The 22,253-nt window shown below is 40.3% G+C and overlaps 1 protein-coding gene across 2 annotated transcripts in view; it reads left to right on the top strand.

Annotated features, from left to right (window-relative positions):
• RPS6KA5 (ribosomal protein S6 kinase A5) overlaps window positions 1-22,253 on the top strand; it is a 178,490-nt gene that overhangs the window by 150,572 nt on the left and 5,665 nt on the right. The window contains exons 8-14 of one of the 2 annotated variants that reach the window (XM_027571516.2): window positions 21-171; window positions 3,176-3,337; window positions 4,973-5,098; window positions 5,488-5,621; window positions 6,371-6,464; window positions 10,019-10,189; window positions 14,101-14,292. In XM_027571516.2, coding sequence (XP_027427317.1) covers window positions 21-171; window positions 3,176-3,337; window positions 4,973-5,098; window positions 5,488-5,621; window positions 6,371-6,464; window positions 10,019-10,189; window positions 14,101-14,292 — 1,030 coding nt within the window. The remainder of the gene's footprint in view (window positions 1-20; window positions 172-3,175; window positions 3,338-4,972; window positions 5,099-5,487; window positions 5,622-6,370; window positions 6,465-10,018; window positions 10,190-14,100; window positions 14,293-22,253) is intronic. The other variant, XM_027571517.2, reaches the window with a different exon arrangement.

Consider the following 22,253-nt stretch of genomic DNA (forward strand, 5'->3'; position numbering starts at 1 on the left):
CAAGTTTTATCTGCCTACAGGAGAATATTAAAAAGTGAGCCTCCATATCCTCAAGAAATGAGTGCTTTAGCTAAAGACCTAATTCAGCGTCTTTTGATGAAAGATCCCAAGAAAAGATTGGGATGTGGTCCACGTGATGCGGATGAAATCAAAGAACATCTCTTTTTTCAGGTGAAATATATTGAACAGATGGTTTCATATGCCCTACTATTTGCAGGGTGCTTGGCATTCTTGGTGAAGTGAGTGAACGGGGGTCCCTTTTGGGGATCTTTGCTCCCTATTTTCACATACATTGCACCTTTTTTTTTAAATGACGGGGAAAATCCAAAGATCAGAATTCTACTTGGAGACACCTAAATGGTCTTTTTCTCCCTAAGTGAAGTGAGAGTGGGGAGGACCATAATGGTATTCAGTCTTTCTTAAGCTTATTGGTTCCAGTTTTGAGTATTGGTTTCTATTTACGATTTTGAAATTTAGGCATCTGGACCAAAGAGGCTTTTATTTTTTACTTTTCTCTCAGTTCATGAGCCATTCCTGCCAGTGTGTTCCACCTTTTAGACAATGATTTCATTTTTTCCTTCTTTCCTCAGGAGCTATCTCAGACAATTAAAAATCTACCTATTTCTCAGTTGTGTATCTGCAACATAGAATTAATTGTTCTTTTTTTTTTTTTTTTTTGCTTATCCTGAAAAAGCCTAATGAGGCCATTCTGCAGAGCACCAATACATCTGCTCAACTTAGTTTGCTCAATTTATTAACAAAAAAACAAAAACAAAAAGAAAAACCTCCAAAATTTTAGATAACTGGGGGGAAAAAAGTTAAGTTGGCCAACTTGGCTAGTTATTTCAATCTAAGCGGTCAACCTGGAACACCATAACCTCAGTTTTTAAAACCCTGCACTTACGACTTTTTTTTTTAAGAGAGAGAGGGAACACATGATGCACAAGCAGGGGATGGGGTGTAGGAGGGGCAGAGGGAGAGGGAGAGAGAATCCCAAGCAGGCTCCAAGCTCAGTGCTCAGCGCAGAACCCAGCTAGGGGCTCCATCTCAGGACCCTGAGATCATGACCCGAGTTAAATCAAGAGTCGGATGCTTAACCGACTGAGCCACCCAGGTACCTACCCTATGAACTTAGGACTTTTAAATAATTTCATCGCCTCAACAAACATGACCTCTAAGTATTCATGGTCTAAAGGGACCATCCAAGTTTTATTTTTATTCTGCAAACTGAGTTTTTACAGTATTATCACCAAAACAAATGAAAATAGCATAACAAAACAAAGAAAAAGCTCTGCTGTAGAGTAAACTTTATGTCATCTATTGTTTTTTAAATATAGAGAAACAAATAATGGCTGAGAATAAGAATTACCTCTCTATTTCTATACTCAAAAAAATAACATCAGTCTCTCAGTTGTAACCCATTTAAAAATCTATTACTATATTCTTTTGGAAGTTCAGTAACAGAAATACATTTGGAATAAAATTAACTTCTCAGTGTGTGCATTTCATAAATTAGCATGGCTTACAAAGATTAATATTTGAACAAACTATTTCAAATATGTTTTTGAGAAATCTGGCTCAAAATTTAGCAATAAGGTAAGATTTAAGAAAGTACTCAAGCAAAATGCCTCAGTCATATTTCCCTAGGATCTTTTTCTGTGTGGTTCCCTATATTTGTGAATATTACAGTATGTCCTTCATATTAGAGAAATTTTTCTTTTCTATAGTTTGGAATAGTAATTTTAGGTTATTTAATTGCCTTGCTTTTTAAATAACAAGGACACTTTAGGAAAGACCAGACTCCAACTGGTAAAGAGCTAAATGGAGAGAAGGTGGAGAGGAGCATAATAGCGTTCAATTTTCTACATACCAAACGTTCTCCTGATAACAACATATTCCTTTAAATTACCCCTTTACTCTAGAAGTTTCTTTTAATGTGTGTATAAATAGCCAAGCACAAATCATATGCTTGTAATGGAAAACATTAGAGCCACACAGAGGACAGAACACTACCAACTAGAAAATCAAGAGACTGACCTTTCCACTAGCTAATGTTTAAGTGAAAAAGGTTCGTTCTTACTTCCAGCCTTCAATTTCCATCTGGATCAAGTAAAGGAGATGAGCTAAATGATCTCTAAAGCCCATTCTAACTGAAAAATGTGATGATCTGTAATCTAATGATTTTTTTCTACATTCCCTCCACAAGAGGGCATAATAAAAACATTTGTTAGTTGATTAAACTTAGCCAGTGTCATCAACCATCTCTGAAATCAGAATGCATCTTACAACGGACATTGTAACCATTCTAGTTGATGATGCCTTTTCTTTCTTAATGGTACATAAAATAATGGTTTATCTCACTATAAGTGATGACATCTTAGATTTGAGGAAATATGTTAATAGGATAGCTGTAGGATTCAATTCAGTAAGTAGTATCTGAGGTTTTAAGTGACAGAAGGAGCACAAAGAAAATAGAGCACAGAGTTGAATTTGAATAAGATAAAACAGCACTTTATCAGGCAGTAAGCGACTGGCATGGGGGGAAAGAAGCAGTATTTAAAAAGCTAGAATACAGTTAAATGCAAAAAAGATGATCACATCAGTATGATAGTATCATTTATACTTAGAGACATAACCAAGTGCATGATTTATAGTGTGTTTATTGTCTAATCTGTCCAGATGACCAGGAGGGAAACCAAGTATAGGCCGAGAGCCGCTTTAACACTGCCTCTAGAAAATAGGGATATTCCTTTAGAGTTAATATTCATATCCATAGAGCATTGAAAGGCCCTTTATGACAGTTCAGTTTGTTTTGTTCTGGCCTCACACCTTTCTCAAGAGGGTCAGGACAAAAGTAATTTTTCTGTTATGCCTAACGGTGGACTAGGGATAACCTGGTGCCCCCCAGAGGACACCACAAGACCCCACAGCGACAGAAGGCCATCTCATCTTTAGGACATAGCGTTGGCTGGAACCATCAACTGCAGTCAGAAAATGTGCTCGTGCTTGGGGGGAAAAGAAAAAAAATATTTTTAATTATTGGTTTGAGATATGTGCTCTTTCCCTATCAACCAATTAAAACCCCAGTCTGTCTTTGTTATTCTTAGACAATTCTCAGAAAATACTTCAACTTTGTTGGTTTCTACTTTGTACCAATTTTCTTTCTCTGTTTTAGAAAATAAATTGGGATGATTTAGCTGCCAAAAAAGTGCCCGCGCCATTTAAGCCAGTCATCCGAGACGAATTAGATGTGAGTAACTTTGCAGAAGAGTTCACGGAGATGGACCCCACCTACTCCCCCGCAGCACTGCCCCAGAGCTCCGAGAGGCTGTTTCAGGTAATCTCCAGGAGCGTGTTCACGTACAGAGGCCACGTGTGCCCTGGAAAAAAAGATCAATTTTCCCATATGAAAAGTGTTTTTGGCATCTTAAAAATAAGATTCTCTAATCTCTTCAAAATTATCAAATATAGAGATACTGCACATTAGTAACTGAAGCTTATGGTCTGTTAAATAGTAGATATTACTTCTGTGGTTTTTTTTTTTTATATAAAGCGGTGCTGATTTCTTACTTGAAATTTTATTTCTGTTCAGGCTCTCTTATAGAAAAATACAATACTACTTTATTTTACCTCTATCCATATAAAATTTTCTTCAGTTCATAAAAACTGTTATCTGATTCTTTATCTTCAGTGAGTAATCTAAACTGCTTTCTAACTCCTGAAGATTTAGAAAAGATTTTATACTTAGAAAAAGATCTTCCTCAGACTTGCAATACTCTAACTTTTGAATGGCGTCAGAGCTTCCCTTCTTGACCCTCATTAAGTATCCCATTAGTATGGCTTAATCTGGTCACCTGGGCTGTGTTTCTGGACCTTAATGACACTAACATCTAGCACATGACTGAGCACAGAGTAGATAATATAAAAACTGTTCTTCGAACTAATGAATTTTCCAGCTTGAACAGATTAATCATCTATCACTGTACCGCTTTTGGTTCAGCACATCGTTCTGACATTTGATTTTATTTCTTTCCCAAAACTCAATTTAAAATTTTTAGTCTGAGGAAGGATAATGAGCCAAATAATTGCTAAATTAGAAACAAACTATAGCCTTTGGAATAAAAATAAACAAGAGCCTTTGGACCACTTTGTTTAATACCTTAAACTCTACCCTTTTGAGAAGTTAGTTGTGTTTGTAAGCGAACTTTTATCAGCAATGCAGAAGAATTACAGCTGTGATCTCCTCCAGTCCCATCCATGTTGATGTAAAAGTTGGGTATTCATCCTTTCTGATGGGACTGGAGGGGATTATGCTCAGTGAAATAAGTCAAGCAGAGAAAGATAATTATCATATGGTTTCACTTATTTGTGAAACATAAGGGATAGCGTGGAGGACATTAGGAGAAGGAGGGGAAAAATGAAGGGGGGGGAGTCGGAGGGAGAGACGAACCATGAGAGACTGTGGACACTGAGAAACAAACTGAGGGTTCTAGAGGGGAGGGGGGTGGGGGGATGGGTTAGCCCGGTGATGGGGATTAAGGAGGGCACGTACTGCACGGAGCACTGGGCGTTATACGCAAACAATGAGTCGTGGATCACTACATCAAAAAACTAATGATGTATTATATGGTGACTAACATAATAAAATTAAATTAAATTTAAAAAGTAAATAAATAAAAGAATTACAGCTGTGAGTCAGATATTGGGGGTGGAATAGGAAAGAAGGTTTTTCTGTCTTTACTTTTGAATTGGTTTAATTCTACCAGAAGATGGCATTCTCTCCTTCTGAAAATCATCTTTCTATTGATTTGAAATAACCTTGCATTTTAGATTACAAATAAAATGAGATTCATCTTAACACATATTTGAATGTTTTTCAGTCTTTTTTCTTGATTTTAGAAAAAAAATTATTACAGTCTGGTCTGTGCTAACGTGGGAAATTGCAAATCCTCATTCTTTACTCTTTTTTTAGGGCTATTCCTTTGTTGCTCCTTCTATTCTGTTCAAACGTAATGCAGCTGTAATAGATCCTCTTCAGTTTCACATGGGAGTTGAACGTCCTGGAGTGACAAATGTTGCCAGGAGCGCAATGATGAAGGTATAGACGTGGTTAATTAAATGACATAGTTATCATTTAAATACCAACACTAATTAACATTGTCAGGGCCGGTGAACATAAGAGACTTACCATTTGACTAAGATGCGGTTTTAGGAAATGAATAAGTGGAAATAGCAATATTTGCCCTAGAGAATTAGTCACATCAATTTCAATGAACTCCTTTTTACAACGATAGCCAATTAATATGTCTTAAAAAGTTATATAGATGAAAGTAGAAATGAGCTAAAAGTAAGATGAATCTTAGAAGATTCTAAATGTATCCCATGCATATTTATTAACATAAATAATGTTTTTTTACTCTATAATGTTATTTATCCCTCTGCATTCCTAGTATTTTCTTAAGTTAAATGATGTTGGTTTCTTACCAGGACTCCCCATTCTATCAGCACTATGACCTGGATCTGAAGGACAAGCCGCTGGGAGAGGGAAGTTTTTCAATTTGTCGAAAGTGCATACACAAAAAAAGTAGCCAAGCCTTTGCAGTCAAAATAATCAGCAAAAGGTAGGACCGTGTCTGGCATTCTTTTGTGTGGATTCATCCGGTCAATGAATTCTGTAAATTAGGATTTTTATTTTAAAATCAATGGTTTCTTGTAAGGCTTTTTCACCCATGGGTTTAGCCATTCAGCTCATTAGCCTGATCCATTATCCTTCTGACTCTACTAGATGTTTGCTGTTAAAAGTAATCCATCTGCGACATAAATCATAGGGTGACAGGCTTTCGAGGTTCCTGCGAGAACATTTTCTGTTGCAGCGGCAATCAGATGTGCTTAGCAGCTGTTGCTGTTCCTAATAGTTACAGATCTGAAATACTTTTTTTTCTTTTTTTTTCTGAAATGACTTAGCAATTTGCTGGTAGCTTTGCGAGCCAGCTCGTCATTTCGGTAACTCATTATTACCTCCATGATTATGTATTCCTGTTACCAAAATGTCAGGCAAGTCAGGCATCCGTTTCTTCATAGGACTGGCTCTCTTCTGATTCAGAAATAATCATTGTCTTGGGAATAACGCATTACTTGTTCTGGTGGGTAAGATGACTCACCACTATCATAGAGACCTCACTTTGGTACTTGGACAGTTACATTCTGAATGCACTGTCAATAAACACAAAATTCGGGTTGGGACAATCCGGACATAAGAACTTGGTGAAGAGGTGTATGTATGTGAAGTCTAACTGCTCTCATCTTGCAGGATGGCAGCCAATGGTGAAGAGGTGTATGTATGTGGAGTCTAACTGCTCTCATCTTGCAGGATGGAAGCCAATACTCAGAAAGAAATCACGGCTCTGAAGCTCTGTGAAGGACACCCCAATATTGTGAAGCTGCATGAAGTTTTTCACGATCAGGTATTTGACACAATTTTTCTGTGCATTCTGATTCACATAGAGGGTTCTACTTTTTACCAGTCTTGTTGGTGCTGCGGGGTCAGAGTCAGGGTTGTGGGAGAATACCCAGCCCCTAGAGAAGGCAGAGAAACTTCCTACCCCTCCCCCAAACCGATGCATCCTTTCACGTCCGCTCTTCTCCCTCAGCAGTGGGCACATGGGACATGGACGGAGGAGAGAGGGGCAGGGGCCGGCGGCGCTGTCACAAGCTGCACTCTGCTTGTCACCCACTCAGCTGCTGCCCACCGTAGCTTAATCACTGGATAGTTCTCAGTAGTCCATTAGTTACCAGCCTTCAACCTTCTTTTCACTTCCGGAATAGAACTTAGGAATAGAACTTCGAGAGTTGTAAGCCTGATTAGTGCAAGCTAAAGAAGAGAGGCGACGCAGAAGGGCAAAGCTGCTCCTCTCATCTTACTCCAGGGGCCAGGTCACGCTGCCCCCTCCTCTCCTGGTCCTGCTTTCCAACAGGAACCGAGTGCAGAAGTGCGTACCTCTGCACGTGGGAGGATCACCACTGTGTCAGGTCCATGCCTCTTCCCCTCCCCTCCACTGCCACCTTCCATGACAAAAACTGCTCCAGCACAGTTACCGTTCCCCCTGGGACTGGGTGAGATGACACGCTCCTACTTAAGACAACATGCTAAGCACAAGAGCCAAACCCAGTCCTGGATGCGGCTTACCCTAAGTTTAACAAAGAAGAAACAGACTGAGAAGGGTCACGAGACTTGTCTGTGGTCACACCGCAAGGCCGTGAGTGTCTCGTCGGGAAAACCTGGGCTCCCGTCCTGGGCTGTCTCCATGGTGCTGCTGTAACACCATGTCCTGGGTAGGCCATGGCCCAGTTCTCTACCATACTGAAAGTTCCCAGGGTACCATGGCAGTGATACTATGTCTTAACCACAATAACCTTGCCCTTTATTATTGCATACCTCACATGGGCCAGGTACCGTCCCAGATTCCACATGTGTTATTCAGTCCTTATAGTAACACCTTGGGATGAGAAAATGGAAACTCACAGAAGTTAAATAACAGGGTCTCACAGTTCGTAAGTGGTAATGCTGGGCTCTAGACCCAAGCAGTCCAACTTCAGAGCTCTGCTGCCTTAGGGGAGGCAGAAACATGGAGTGAACACCCAAAAATGACATTGTCATCTACTTGCTCTGTGGTTCTCATAGTCAGAAAAGGAATATCTTTGAAGTGAGGGCTTTGGGGAGCTACTCTCCGTGCTCCTCTACTTGTCGCCACATCGTCGGGCTACCCAACTCCACTAGAAGTAATGAGTCCCCCATCCACTGGAGGTGCTTAAAAAGAGCCTGGACATTCTCCTGTTGAAGATGATTCACATGGTCATCAAGGGATTGGAGGATGACCTTTGACACCGCCCTCTGGTTTTGGGCTTGTGCCCAGCTACGTCCCCGCAGAGACATTCAGTCTCTTACGTTCAGGCGATGTCAGATCTCAGGAACTGCATCCCTAATTTTGTACTTATGCCACAGGATCAATTTATTATTTGTTATTTTTATATTAAAGAGTTACTGAAGGGCGCCTGAATGGCTCAGTCAGTTAAGCATCCGACTCTCGGCTTTGGCTCAGGTCATGATCTCAGGGTTGTGAGATCAAGCCCCGCATCAGGCTCCACGCTGGGCATGGAGTGTGCTTAAGATTCTCTCTCTTCTCCCTCTGCCCCTCTCCCCGAGCTCTCTCTCAAAAAAAAAAAAAATATTATAAGTTGTGTCATGATATAATCCTATATATACTAGTACAAATATATAAAGATATATTATCATTCTGCTATTGATATCTTGGGTGATTTTTTCTGTATAGATGACACAGTTGCCCTGATCATCCCCAGGTGCACATAATCTTCTCTTCAACTAATGGGTGAAATCGATGCGGGTGGCTCTTCAGCCTCCGACTCAGTGTACTGGGATCTGTATTCATTTCCTCTTGCTGCTGTAACAAATTACCACAAACCTAAGCAGTACCAATTTATAATCGTACAGTCTGGAGATGAGAAGTTCAAAATCAGTCTCCCTGGTATAAAGTCCGGGTGTCAGCAGGGCTGGTTCCTTCTGGAGACTCTAAGGGACAGTCCATTTGCTTGCCTTTTTTTAGCTTCTGGAGACTGCTCACGTTCCTTGGCTCGTGAACCTTCTTTATATCACTCCAGTCTCTTGTTTCCATAGTCCCATCCCATACTGTTGGCTCTGGTGGATAATTTAGACACTCTTCCCATCTCAAGATCCTTAATTACATCTGCAAAGTCCCTTTACCATATCAGGTAATGTCCACACGTTCTGAGGATTTGGATACGGAGGTCTTCAGAGGGCCATTATCCAACGGTCTCACATACATTTTCTCACCGTTATCTGTTTTATCGGTGAGGGTCCTAAAGCTCATAGATGTTAACTAGCATCCCCAGGGTCATAAGTAAGTAGCAGAAGTGCCATCCCGATCCAGGTTTGACTCTAAAACCTATCTTTTAAACCACTTACAGGTATTGCCCTCCATTTTTTTTAAAAGCTCACTGGCATATGCTTGTAGCCGACCTTCAACTTTGACAGTATCTGTTGTATGTAGAAACTCAAATTAGCTTGATCTCTGGTAGCCTGGAAGCAATTCTCTTATTAAAAAGGTTCACCTTTTAAAATTTGCCCAATATGTACAGGATAATTACCTTTTTTATGAAGCTTTTTTTTTTCTGGATTTTGCTAATTCAGAAGGAAGCTTATTTGTTCAGTGATGCTGGTTCTGTAATACATAGCACCTGAATCTCTTGATTGGCTATCTTTTTAAACTACACGTTTGTGAGAGCTGATACAACTCCTTTGCTTTTTGATTGCTCCTATGTTACTTTCTTTATGGACATGTATGCAAGGCATAGTAAATAGATAATTTTTAAACTATTCAATTAAGATAATGCCATTGGTATCCAAAGCAATTATTTAAAAAAAAACACACACACACACACAAACAGTAAAACACCACGCTGAGCTATGGGTATTTGCCACAGATATTAATAAGGAACCCTGAAACTAATCCGTTGAGCTCTCACAGGAGGTTCAGAGTGCCTTTTTTAAAAGATATATTTGCCATTCGGTGGGTGGGTCAGGCCTCCTGTGGGCAGTTGCCCATACTCTGTCGTTAATCTTCTCTAGTATTTAAAGCAGATGATTTCACATTATCAGCACTAGGTCACACTTTAAAAAGAAAGATCTGTAAACTTGATAAGAGAGGGTTGGAATGGAATTCAAATGAAAGAATTAGTCAAGGAAGGGATATATAAAGATTTCACTGCAGCACTTGAAATTTTCCATGACCAAAATAGAATTCTAAAAAAGCCACATTATCCTTCAATTCTTTCCTCTCCACCATTAAGGCTTGCTGTTGATTATTTTAACAAGGGATTATCTAAATTTATTGGCGATAGTTAATAGTCCAGGAATGTTTCATCTGTAAATACACTTCTCTTCATGAAAGCCCTCCGCGTTCTTCTTTCTCTTCCTTTCTAGCTTCACACGTTTCTGGTGATGGAACTTCTGAACGGGGGAGAGCTGTTTGAACGCATTAAGAAAAAGAAACACTTCAGTGAGACTGAAGCCAGCTACATCATGCGGAAGCTCGTTTCGGCCGTGAGCCACATGCATGATGTGGGCGTGGTGCACAGGGATCTGAAGCCCGAGGTATCACGTGACGCGCTCCCTCCCGTCACTCAGTCTAGCCTCCTTAGTACCAAACACCCCCCACGGCCGGGTGGGCTCTTCTTGTTTCGTTGTTTAGGGCTTTCTGCTAAATAGATACTTGCAGAGATCCCGTTTCTTGGATTCTCTTTCTCTTCTATTTTAGTCTAAAATAAATTTGTCTTTTTTTGTCTTTTTTTTTTTTGCCAGCAGATCATCTTGAGGTTATATTTGTAAATGTGAGAGCCTTTTATGGAAGAAATACTTTATGCAACAGTTGTGGGCTAAAAATAGCAATGGAAATTTTTGTAGCAGAAAATAATATCCTTTCTATATGTGTGTCATTTTAGAGGGGTTTTTTTTAATGATGTATTGTGAAAGCTTATTTTCCATTTTTGTTATCAAATTGATTAGCTTATGAATAGGAATGTATATAATTCTGTTCTAAATATTTAAACATAAAGAATTGTCTTGGTTTAATTAGTTGTACCATCCCTATATGTGCTTCTCTTTGCTCATGTATTATATTTATAGAATTGTGTAGCAATGCAGAAGCAGCCCCTTTTTATATATTTCTTCTTTCAAAAGGATTATAGAAAAGATTCTAGCTCCAGAATATCCCTTTTTAGTATCAAAAATATGAAAATTCCCTCTTCAGGAAATCACCAAAATATTAATGAAAATTAAAAAACAAAACCCAATAATTTATAAAAGCATAATAATGACTTATCCTTTATCATATGCAAAATTACACATATTTCCTCTTTAAAATAGAACTTCATTTTTAATTACCATGTGATTATAATGCATTGTCAAAATTTTTTTAAATAATAATTTACTTGGAGTTTATTTTTTGTGTTAAACCACAAAAGAATATGTCTCTAACAGCACCATTTTTTGCCTGTTTAAATATCTTGGATCATCGGTAGGAAGAGGATGTTTTAAAAATGGAATTCTTTTTTTTTTTAAGATTTTATTTATTTGAGAGAGAGAGAGAGCACAAGAAGGCAGAGGGGCAGAGGGAGAGGGAGAAGCAGAGTCCCCGCTGAGCAGGGAGCCCGATGCGGGGCTCGATCCCAGGACCCTAAGATCATGACCTGAGCCGAAGGCAGACGCTTAACTGACTGAGCCACCCAGGTGCCCCTAAAAATGGAATTCTGTGCATCCAAATATAATTGATTCTAAAGCATATAAACTTCTGTCTTTGGACTTCCTGTTACTGTTATTCATATTACTAGTAATTAGTCAAAAGTGAGTTGTGTTTTATGAACTTGCCACTATGGTCGCTCCCCCTCTGCTTCCTTCATCCGCGTTCTCACTCTCCTACAGAACACCCACTGAAAATATGGTGCTCTGTACATCAGAGATTAGCGATCTATTTTTAAATGTGAAAGCACACCACTTAAATGTTTTCTTGATAGACAAGGAACAAGCATGTAATTTTTTTAATTGAAAAGATCTGTTCCATGACTGTATAGAATTCATTTTCACATGTTTTATTCTTTGATAACTGGCCATCTGTCATCCCATGAGTCTCAAATGAGGCAACTGTCCTCTCCAACAGAATTTAAATTTGCCTTCCTATTTTACTGATAAAAAAGATACTTATGTTGCTTAATTCTTCTTATTTGTTACAAACCTTTTCTTTCAAATAATCATTTGAAATGAAGAATTGTCAGATTATTTAGGACATTCTACTACAGTTATAGCCCTAAATCAAAATAAACTTTGGAGAGAGGAAAATGTGCCTTTGTACTAACATCTTCATAATAAAATAACTTTCACTTGGACTTTTAAATGGCAGAGTATATTATTTCCAGACTAAAAGTTTAATTCCTTTCCCATTGATGTCATATTTTAAGATCTGATTATATATCTTTTGGTTGGTATTTACGTGGCCCTGGCTTTCTGCTTAAGCAAAATCCTAAATTCTAGGTCAGCAGCAGACAAATTTAGAAGCTCGCTAACATTCCTGGTGGGCTGCTTTGTACTTTTCAAACCGGACCCCCTAATCTTGAAAGATTAGGAAAAACTACATCAAATTAGTTTCAGGTGGGATGAAGCTGAAAGACCCTTGCTTCCTGCCACTCCTCCCCATGCACACCCAACTCTACTCGGAGAGTGGAGTCTCCTTCATTTCAAGAACGGTGGCTAAGGGAGTCCTCTGCCAGCCTTAATATAGAATAAACTGAAGTCCTTTCCAAAGGCTCAGCAGGCTCAGTGAAGCCGGGGGCCAGGGGTGCTTTCACGCCTCTGCACATAGCCCAGTGCTTGCGCCACAGAGGGGCTCGGCAGTCATTTGCTGAGAGACTTCTCCCAAGTGCAAGCGCGTGAACCCCAGCTCTGATTTAGTAGTGGTGAACCCTACATTCAATCACATCCACATTTTAATTCCATCACAAATTCAGGATCAAGCATTGTATGATAGAGCATTTAAGAAAACTTTTTAATATTTTTGCTTTTCTTTCCTCCCACTTTATTCATTTTTAACTTTTGAATGGAAGGTGTAGAAGATTTTTCTTCTTGGTATGAATGAAGCCTTCTGTGATGTCTTTTATTTTAGCTGGAATAATAGTAACAAAGCAAATGACGTTCCAGATCTGAGGAATAATTTAATAAACATAAAGACACATAACAGGTTTTGTCAGGATATCTGAAGACAATATAATCGGAGTCATTTATTGTGGGTACTAGCTTGATAGACTAATAAAAGTGATGACTGTGCATCACACAGTTAGCATTTATTAAATGTGTGATAAACACAAAAACAATACAGTAAAGCCTCAGTGACTGAGAAGGCTTGGCAGACGAGGGATTCAAGAGAACAGTGTTTTCTGAATAACTGAGGGATATTATCCATTAAGCATCAAAAAATGTTTAAGTATTAATTGTTTTGGAGAAAATATTTCTGAAATGTATGTCTTTACCATGTCTTCTTTCTTTCTTTCTTGTTTGTATTTTTTGAGGTTTTTTTCTATTTATTCAAGTAATCTCTACACCCAACGTGGGGCTTAAACTCACAATCCCAAGATTAAGAGTCACATGCTCTTCCAACCGAGCCAGCCAGTCGCCCCACCATGTCTTTTTTTTTTTTTTAAGATTTTATTTATTTATTTGACAGGGAGAGAGCGAGAGAGGCAACACAAGTAGGGGGAGAGGGAGAGGGAGAAGCAGGCCTCCCGCCGAGCAGGGAGCCCGATGCAGGGCTCGATCCCAGGACCCTGGGATCATGACCTGAGCCGAAGGCAGACGCTTAACGACTGAGCCACCCAGGCGCCCCCCCACCATGTCTTTTTAATAGGATATACTAGAGACAGCTATTTTATTTATGACTATTCAATGGACAGATATTTACCAAAGCACCTACTATATGAGTGCACCAGGTTTTAGGAATAGAGTCATAAATAAGGGGGACACATAGTCCCTGCCATTAGGGAATTATGGCCTAATGGGGGAAGAAGACTTTGAATTTCTAATACCAAGATGCTAAGTACCAGAAAGAAAAAGAAAATATACTAGCAGAAAATAGAAAAAGTCCTAACTTCAGTTTGGTGGCACATGAGGGTGGTATCTCCAAACGAGGAGTAGGTGCACGTGAGCCATGTCAGAAAGGAGATTGATGGAGGAGGTAGAGGGCAAATACCATGAGAGAGAAAAATGTAGACAAAGACTCTGACGTGGGAAGAGGCGTGGTACAGTCGAAAGTGTTTCACAAGACATTATACAATTGAAATAATACAAAAAAGTGTAAGGCAGAGAACAACAGTATGCTGACATCCAGCTCCCAGATCCTCCCCATCAGATCTCTCTCTGCATTTGAATCCAGTATCATCGTATAGCTAGATACATAAATGGCATCCCCAAGTCCCAGGACATTATCACGAGAGACTAATTGAAGTGTTTGTATCTTGCAGAATTTATTGTTCACTGATGAAAATGACAATTTGGAAATTAAAGTAATCGATTTTGGGTTTGCACGCTTAAAGCCGCCTGATAACCAGCCTCTCAAGACGCCCTGCTTCACCCTGCACTATGCGGCCCCCGAGCTCTTGAATCATAACGGCTACGATGAGTCCTGTGACCTCTGGAGCCTGGGCGTCATTTTGGTGAGTTCATTTCCCTAGGGCCATTAAACCTAGGCAGTTTCTGGACGGCCTCTTACGTGTCTCTCTCTGCTGTTTTTCTTCAAGTTGTGGGGAAAATTGGCAGATTGGTTTCTTTTCTGTACAACCAATGAAAGCTCTGACCCAAGACTATTTCCCTTTTTTTTTTTTTTTTGACATCCATATGGCCAACAGACACATGAAAGAGTGCTCGGCATCGGGGAAATCCAAATCAAAACCTCAATGAGATACCACCTCACACCAGTCAGAATAATTATTTCCCTTTTTTAAAATTTACATTGGAGACAATGTAGGAGCTTTTCTTTTGGTTTATTTTGAAATATTGAAGGCACTGTGTTTTATGTGCATAAGAGTTTATATAGCTTTTTTTTTTAAAGAAGCAATAGTATATTTTCAAAAGATATGTTTTTATTTTGGTTTACTTTGAAATATTGAAGGCACTGCATTTTATGTGCATGGGAGTTCATAGTTTTTTTTTAAAAGAAGCAATTTTCAAAAGATAAGCATATTGGATATAATGTGAAAATAGCAAAGTGACTTATTAATAGGAAAACATTAAAAAATACATTGTTAGATTTTCAGATGAAAATGTAATTAAAGAAGAGGATTTAGGATAAATTAACAAATTAATAGATAAAGAGAGAAATATTTATAGTAACTTATAGTAATCATGGTAAGCATGCTTTTCACAAAATGTCCTTGGCTGTAGTGATCAGAAACAGAACATTAAGTTAGAAAAATCTTGGCATGTTTCTTCTCAAAATAGCTTGACTTTTTCTGCATGTAATTTGTAATGCATAATCTTTGAGAGAAAATTTCAGACAAATCCAGAAAGATTTAAGGAACAAGTGAAATCACTCATAATCTCATTGTGTGGAGATGATGTGCTCGAGCTTCCCTGCTCCCAAACCCTCGCCCCGCCTTCCACCACCATGTTATGTGTGTTTTCTGTCAGCTACGTGGGTTTTTTAACAAATGAGATCATATCACACATGTGGTTTGGGCCTCCAGAGTTCATTTAACCATTTCTTTACTAATGAGCAGTTAGTGTTTTCTAGTGTTTCACTAATTACAAACTACGCAAATGAAATTTTTTTTTTTTACATATATGGCTGCATTTGTCTCATTATTTCCTTGGAGTAGACTCCTACGAGAAGGGCTTGCACATCTTTATTTTGACATACATGCCTGGATTTCCTTCTAGAGGTTTAACAGATCATGTTCTCATCAGCTGTATGTGAATACATCAGATACTATCGATTTCAATCTTAAATTATTTCCTACTGTTGTAATAATTTGCATACATTTCTTTGATGGATATTCAGTTTTGAGCATCTTTTCATGTATTTGGACATTTGTATTTTCTTTTTTATGAATTGCTGTTTATGAGCTTTGCCCATTTTCCTGTGGGGAAATTTTTCTTATTTTAAAGCTCTGTGAAGAATTTTAATCCTCTGCCATTGACAAAAAATCAGATATTTTTTCTGATTTGGTTATTTGAAAACTTTGTTCATAGTAATATGGGCCTTTCTTTTGGGTTTTAGGGCGGTTTAATGGAGATTTTTTTTATTTCTATGTAGTAAGATGTCAGTCTTTCCTTTATGATATGTGGCTTTGATGTCAGATTATCCCTCCACCCCTACCCCAATCCAAGATGATAAAAACATTCTCCCAAATTTTCCTCCAGAATTATATTTTATTTTTATACTTAAATCTGCACTCCATCTGGGATTTATTTTGGTGTCAGCTTGTTTTCTCCCAGTGGCTAGCCAGTTGTCTCTGCAGGATGGTTCTTCTTTTATTTTTAAGTTTTGTATGGTTTTCATTTCAGCAATTTTAAGTCATCATTTATAATTTTCAAACTAAAATTAAATATTTATGAATAAGATCTTTTAAATAAAAATAAACAACTAACTTCTATAGATTTGAGAGAGTTTCGTGTTAAGGACTTAAACCTATCACATTTTCATTAGCATTCTCCTAAAAAATTAGTCTAAATCAAAAGGAGCTTTCCAATTTTAGTAGTAATATAAAATTACCCCTTGTAAAAGAGCCTTTACTTTAAATGTAGGTCAGTTATAATCATCACCCTCTTTAAGGTTTTAAAAGACAGTCTTAGACACGCGGACAGGTATTTTCAAGCTTCCGAATGCCGTATCTGTGGAAATAACTTTGTGTAATGGCGTGGATATGGAAGCCACGCTTCTCTCTTGAGCTGCTTGTCAAGTTGTTAAGACAAGCAGGGGACAGAGAACAGCTTAAGTGATAGCACAGAAGTGCAACCACAATGTCCAGACTGTGGGAAGTTCCACAGGAGAAATAACCCCGTTTTTCCTGACAAAAAAGATAGCCCGAGAACCTATAAACTAAAAGATGCTTCTGAAACAATATTTACACTTAATTGAATTCTCATTCAAGCAAATTCTAATTTCAATTCTATTTATTAAATTCAAACTCTAAGTCATACAGATGTAATTATAATAGATATATACAATGTATGTGACACAGTTGCAAAAATCTGAATATTGATTGGATACTGAATGATATAAAGGAATTACTGCTGATTTCTTTTAGGTATGATCATGGTGTTGTGGTTGTGGTTTTTAAAAAATCTTTGCCTTTTAGAGATACACAGTGAAATACAGACGAAGAACAAAGTTAGCACATGCATTAAACGGTCACAAAAAAACCAGAGTGCTTTGCAAACTTTTCCACATGAATGAATGCATACCTCCAGAAGATCTAGATACAAAGCCTCAGTTATTCCATAGCAAGCACAAAGTTTATTTGGAGTCTCTGATTTGCCTTAGAAATCTATGGCCTTTTGGGACCCCTGGCTGGCTGAGTTGGTGGAGCATGCAACTCTTGATCTCAGGGTTGTGAGTTTGAGCCCCACATTGGGTGTAGAGATTACTTAAAAACAAAATCTTAAAAAAAAAAAAAAAAAGAAATGGAAATCAATGAGCTTTTGTGTGTTGTATCTAATAAACATGAATGTGGCTATTATAATATGAAAATAAGGGGTGCCTGGGTCGCTCAGTTGGTTGAGCAACTGCTTTCGGCTCAGGTCATGATCCTGGAGTCCCGGGATCGAGTCCCGCCTCGGGCTCCCTGCTCAGCATGGAGTCTGCTTCTCCCTCTGACCCTCCCCCCTCTCATGTGCTCTCTCTCTCTCTCATTCTCTCTCTCTCAAATAAATAAAATCTTATAATATGAAAATAATTAACATTACCCCCGTTGAGTAAAACAAATACTCCAGGAAGCTGCATCATGTAGTCTCATATGGCTTTTCTACAACCCAGTCTGCCTCGTAGATATGCAGTCCCTGTCAGAAACATACAGGACTTTAATTAAAATAGAGCTTACCCAGTGTCTTAGCTTGGTCATGCCATAACAAAATGCCACCGATTAGGTGGCTTAAACAACAGAAACTTATTTTCTCACAGACTAGAGGCTGGAAAGTCCAATACCAAGATGCCAACAGTGTTAATATCTGGTGAGGATTTTCCCCTTGGGTTGTAAACAGCCACCTGCTCTCTGTTTCCTCACATGGCCTTTCCTCAGTGAGTGTGCTTGGAGAGAGAGCATGAGTGAGCAAGCTCTCTGCTGTTTCTTTTTATAAGGACAGTAATTCCATTGGGTCAGGACCCCGCCCTTATGACTGCACGTAACTTTAATTAACCTCCATAAAGGCCCTTGTCTCTAAATATAGTCACATTGGGAGTTGGGTCTTCAACATATGAATTTTTTTTTAAGATTTACTTATTTGTTAGAGAGAGACTGTGCATGTGCACTTGTGAGCAGGCAGAGGGGCAGAGGAAGAAAGAGAGAGAATCTCAAGCAGACTCCTCACTGAGGGAACCTGAAGCAGGGCTTGATCTCATGACCCTGAGATCATGACCTGAGCTGAAATCAAGAGTTGGACGCTTAACCAACTAAGCCACCCAAGTGCCCCAACATATGAATTTTGGAGACAAGCAAGCATTCAGTCCCTAACACAAAGTATTTATGTAGGATAGGATTATATGCCACCCAATGGGTATATGTAATTCCACTTAAAACATAATTCTTCCAAGTGTTTTATTTAGGAGACTTTATTGTTTTACTTTTTTCTCAAAATTTTATTTTGGAAATTTCAGACCTACAAAAATTTGAGAGAATAATACTGTAGAACATCTAACATTTTGCCACATTTCCTTTATCTTTCTCTCAAATTCTGTCTTGTGTGCACACTCTCCATGTGTGCGTATATAGGTACATATATGTATGATATATATGTGTGGTCACGCACATGTATAGATATATCCTTATGTATGTAAATACTTGTTTGCCACGCCATTTGCAAACAATTTGCAGGTACAAAATTATTTTTAACACAAGTTGATTCCTGGATAATCAACTAAAATTGTAAGATCTTGGAGTTAAGAGGATCCTAAAGTTTATTTCTACCTCTTCTAGAGCAGGGATCTTTTCTACAAGGTCCCTGATCCCCGGTCTCCTTTAAATACTTCTAAAGATGGAGAATTAGTTTTTCTGCCCAATAGCCTGTTGCATTATTACACATCAGAAAGCAAGAAAACTGTCTTTATAAAGGTTACTTTTTTATATTTAGCTACATTCATATCCTTTAGGAAGTAGGGTAGGATTAAGAAATGGAATGTATTTTGGAAAACTGTTTGGCAGTATCTATTGAACATATACAGACCAAATGACCCAGCAGTTCATCCTCAGGAATAAACCCAAGAGAAATTGTATTTTTATGTTCCAAAAGATGTGTATAAGAAAAAAAATATATATATATATATATCATTTCAAAAATGCCCCAAACTGGAAACAAATCAAATGTTCATCAGCAATAGAAAGGTATTCTAATCTGGGCTACGTGGAAAGCAGAACCTGAAGCTAAAGTATGTTTCCTCATGTTCCCAAGGAGCATAATCCCAGGAGAAGGAAGAAAGCAGAGAAAGAGGGATTGTAGAGGATGCACACGTGGGTTGCTACCTGTTGTTGCATAGTGCAGCTGATCACTCGAGTTCATGAACCAAGACCTCTAAAGAAGCAAACTCCCAAGTTTGCAGGGACAGAAACATGAATTTTTTAAGTGGGCCATGTTCCCATAAAATCTAGATATGCGGGCAGTGCCTGGGTGGCTCAGTCAGTTAAGCAACCGACTCTTGATTTTGGCTCTGGTCATGATCTTAGGGTTGTGAGATTGAGCCCTGCATGGGGCTCCACTCTGGGCATGGAGCCTGCTTACGATTCTCTCCCTCTCCCTCTGCTCCCCCAGTTGCGGTCTCTCTCCCCCTGCCCGCTCTCTTTCTCTTTCTCTAAGAAAAGGATCTAGGTATGGCGGAACCCAGCATCAGCTGATGGTTCAATACAGTCCTCAAGGACAGAGCTCCAACCCCACAGGGTATTGTCCTGAGCAGGTGCCGTCGCTGAGTTTTTCATGTTCTAATAGGCCATCTATCAAGCCAGCTCAATTTCCTTTCTTGCTCCATCAGTTGGTCATCAGGAACCCCTCCTCAGTGAGGCCATTGCCTTGAGTTAAGGAAGAGTTGATGCAGCAGAGATCGGTAACATACGCCCATGGATGTAACTTACTCCTGCCTTCTGGACCTCCTAGGGCTGGTTCTAAGTGTGCCGTGTCTGTAGTACGTGGGGTTGCTGCTGCGACTTTATGAGTCAGCACAACTGCTCATCCTAGCACACGATGCACTGCTCTTGATATCCCTTCTGTGGGTACACAAGGTCTACTAGGAACCAGGAGCATCCAGGAGCTGTTTTTCAGAGAGTAGTTCTCTTTCTACTCTCTTTTCAGAGAGTAGTTCTCTTGCCACAGAAGGCAAGAACCGCACCCCAGAATCCTTCACGTCTGCTCTGCGACTCTCCTCATGCACTTGCCAGAGACTCTGCACAGCATTCTTACCTTTCACAGATACCTCTACCACAGTCGAGTCAGCCAGACCCTCTGGCCTCGGTAGAAGGGTGGTTGTGTTACAGCTGGGACCTGCTGCAGAATCCTCTTTATTCCGGGCCCCGCTTAAAACTGATAGCCCCCGCAGTCACTTGATAAATGGATTGGAGCACTATCCTCCAGAAGAGCGACATACGCTGTCACCAAAATCCCAAGAAGTCCACTAAGTCCTGTGCCTCTTTCTCAGTGGTACAAGGTACAGCAATTTGTCTTTCAGGGGCAAGTCTCTATGCCCCTAACCATGGGAGCTCTAAAACCTTTACCAATGTGACAGTTCCCTGAATGTTTGTCCAGTCTGTCTCCCATCCTCTGGCGTTCATGTGCTTAGAAGGCATTTAGGATATGCTAGTTCCTGCTCACCAGGTCTCCCTTCATGAAGACATCAATACAGAGGGCCAGCATGGGGTTCTTGAGGATGTCAGGATGATCGCGGGCCTAACAGACTGTATTATAACAGAGCGGGAGAGTTCAGACAGCTCTCAGACAAGACAGTGAAGGCTGTCCTTGCCATATAAGGACTTACTGCTTTGCTCTTTCCTATTGATAGAAATCAAGAAGTAGGTGCTTATCAGTGCCAGCACCATATTGACTTGTACCACATTCAGCGTGGCAGCTGATCCCGACTGGCCTATTTTAGCCAGGGCCTGCAGTTCCTTTGGTGTGGACACTGTTCCCTGTTCTCCTGAATTCCTCCTCCGCAGGGACCGCACTCCTTGATGTGGTTGTGTGTTAGCTTTCGCTTTAGACTCTGCTCTGTGGGGAACCCAGGCTAAGATAGTTGGTGCCAGCAGCGATCTAGAAAGTGGACCTTTAGGAAGGGACTTTAAAGTTGCATGGCTTGCTGTTCTGATTCCCCCACTTTGCATCAGGAATGGGGTCCCTGCTGCCTCCCAACCAGAGAAAGAGGAGGAAGGGAAAACGGAGTGAGGTTGGGTGTCCCACTGAGCTGGCTAATGCGCTTACCAAATGCAGTGGGTTGCTCAGTCCTGTTACATTTATTATAAAGATGAAGAAAGAGTCTAAGAGAGCTTAACAAATTGCCCAACTAGTAACTAAACAGCTAGAAAGTAGAAGCTGGTACATAAAAAAGCAGGAAGCCAGGTCTGTCTGACTGAAAAGCTCATGTTCCCCTCCCGCCATGTGTCTTGTCTCTGGAGTAACATGGCAGATGGCGGAGGCCCTGGTCACACATCGTGGAAAGTTACACCGTGGGGGGTGGGGATTAGGGGGCGGGGGGATGTCTTGCCAGCTCAAAAGAAAAATGGCTTTCTAAGGAGACTGAGCAGCTGGAGTAACGTCAGGGGGGCCGAGGAACTGTGGGTGCGGAACGCGGGGCGGGAACCCCGGGGACCTCAGAGGCTGAGGCGGGCGGGCGGGCGAGGGGAGCCTGCAAGGTGCCAGCACGGTGCGGGGTCCGCGTCGGGAAGTCTGAGGAGGGAGACGCCGGGGAAGAGGTGTAGGCTGGTGAGCGTCACTGTGCGGGAAGGGTGAAGGAGAGAAGACTGAGGGACGGTTTTGGTTTTCTTAAATAGTGCTGTCATTGGTCTTCGGGCGTCTTCGCATTTCCCTCCTTAGAACAAACAGCTTCGCGTCAGCTTGCTCCGAGTCAGTACCTGAGGTCTCTTCTCCTTGGCATCTTCGATTTTCAGACTCTCCATCCTGGCGAGCGGAGCTTTTATCCTCTCAGGCACAGTGTTCTCCTACAGAAAGTCCGGGTCCGCCTGGAGCCTCCTGGTCTCTGGTCTCCTCAGAGGAGCCAGGATTCTTCTCCTCTCTTTCTGGCCCTTCATTCCTTCGTGTTCAGTCCTCCTCACCCAGGGTTTGTGGACTGCCCACCTAATTGTATCTCCTGCTTTCCCCCTCTTAATGTCTTTTTTATTACCCGGTCTGGGAGCGTCCATCTTTTCTGAGGCCAGTGCGTAAGGGCGGCGCCACCATCTCGCCGTCATGAGGGGGAGCCTGCTTG

This window comes from Zalophus californianus, chromosome 6 (genome assembly GCF_009762305.2).
Source record: "Zalophus californianus isolate mZalCal1 chromosome 6, mZalCal1.pri.v2, whole genome shotgun sequence".
Lineage (NCBI taxonomy): Eukaryota > Metazoa > Chordata > Mammalia > Carnivora > Otariidae > Zalophus > Zalophus californianus.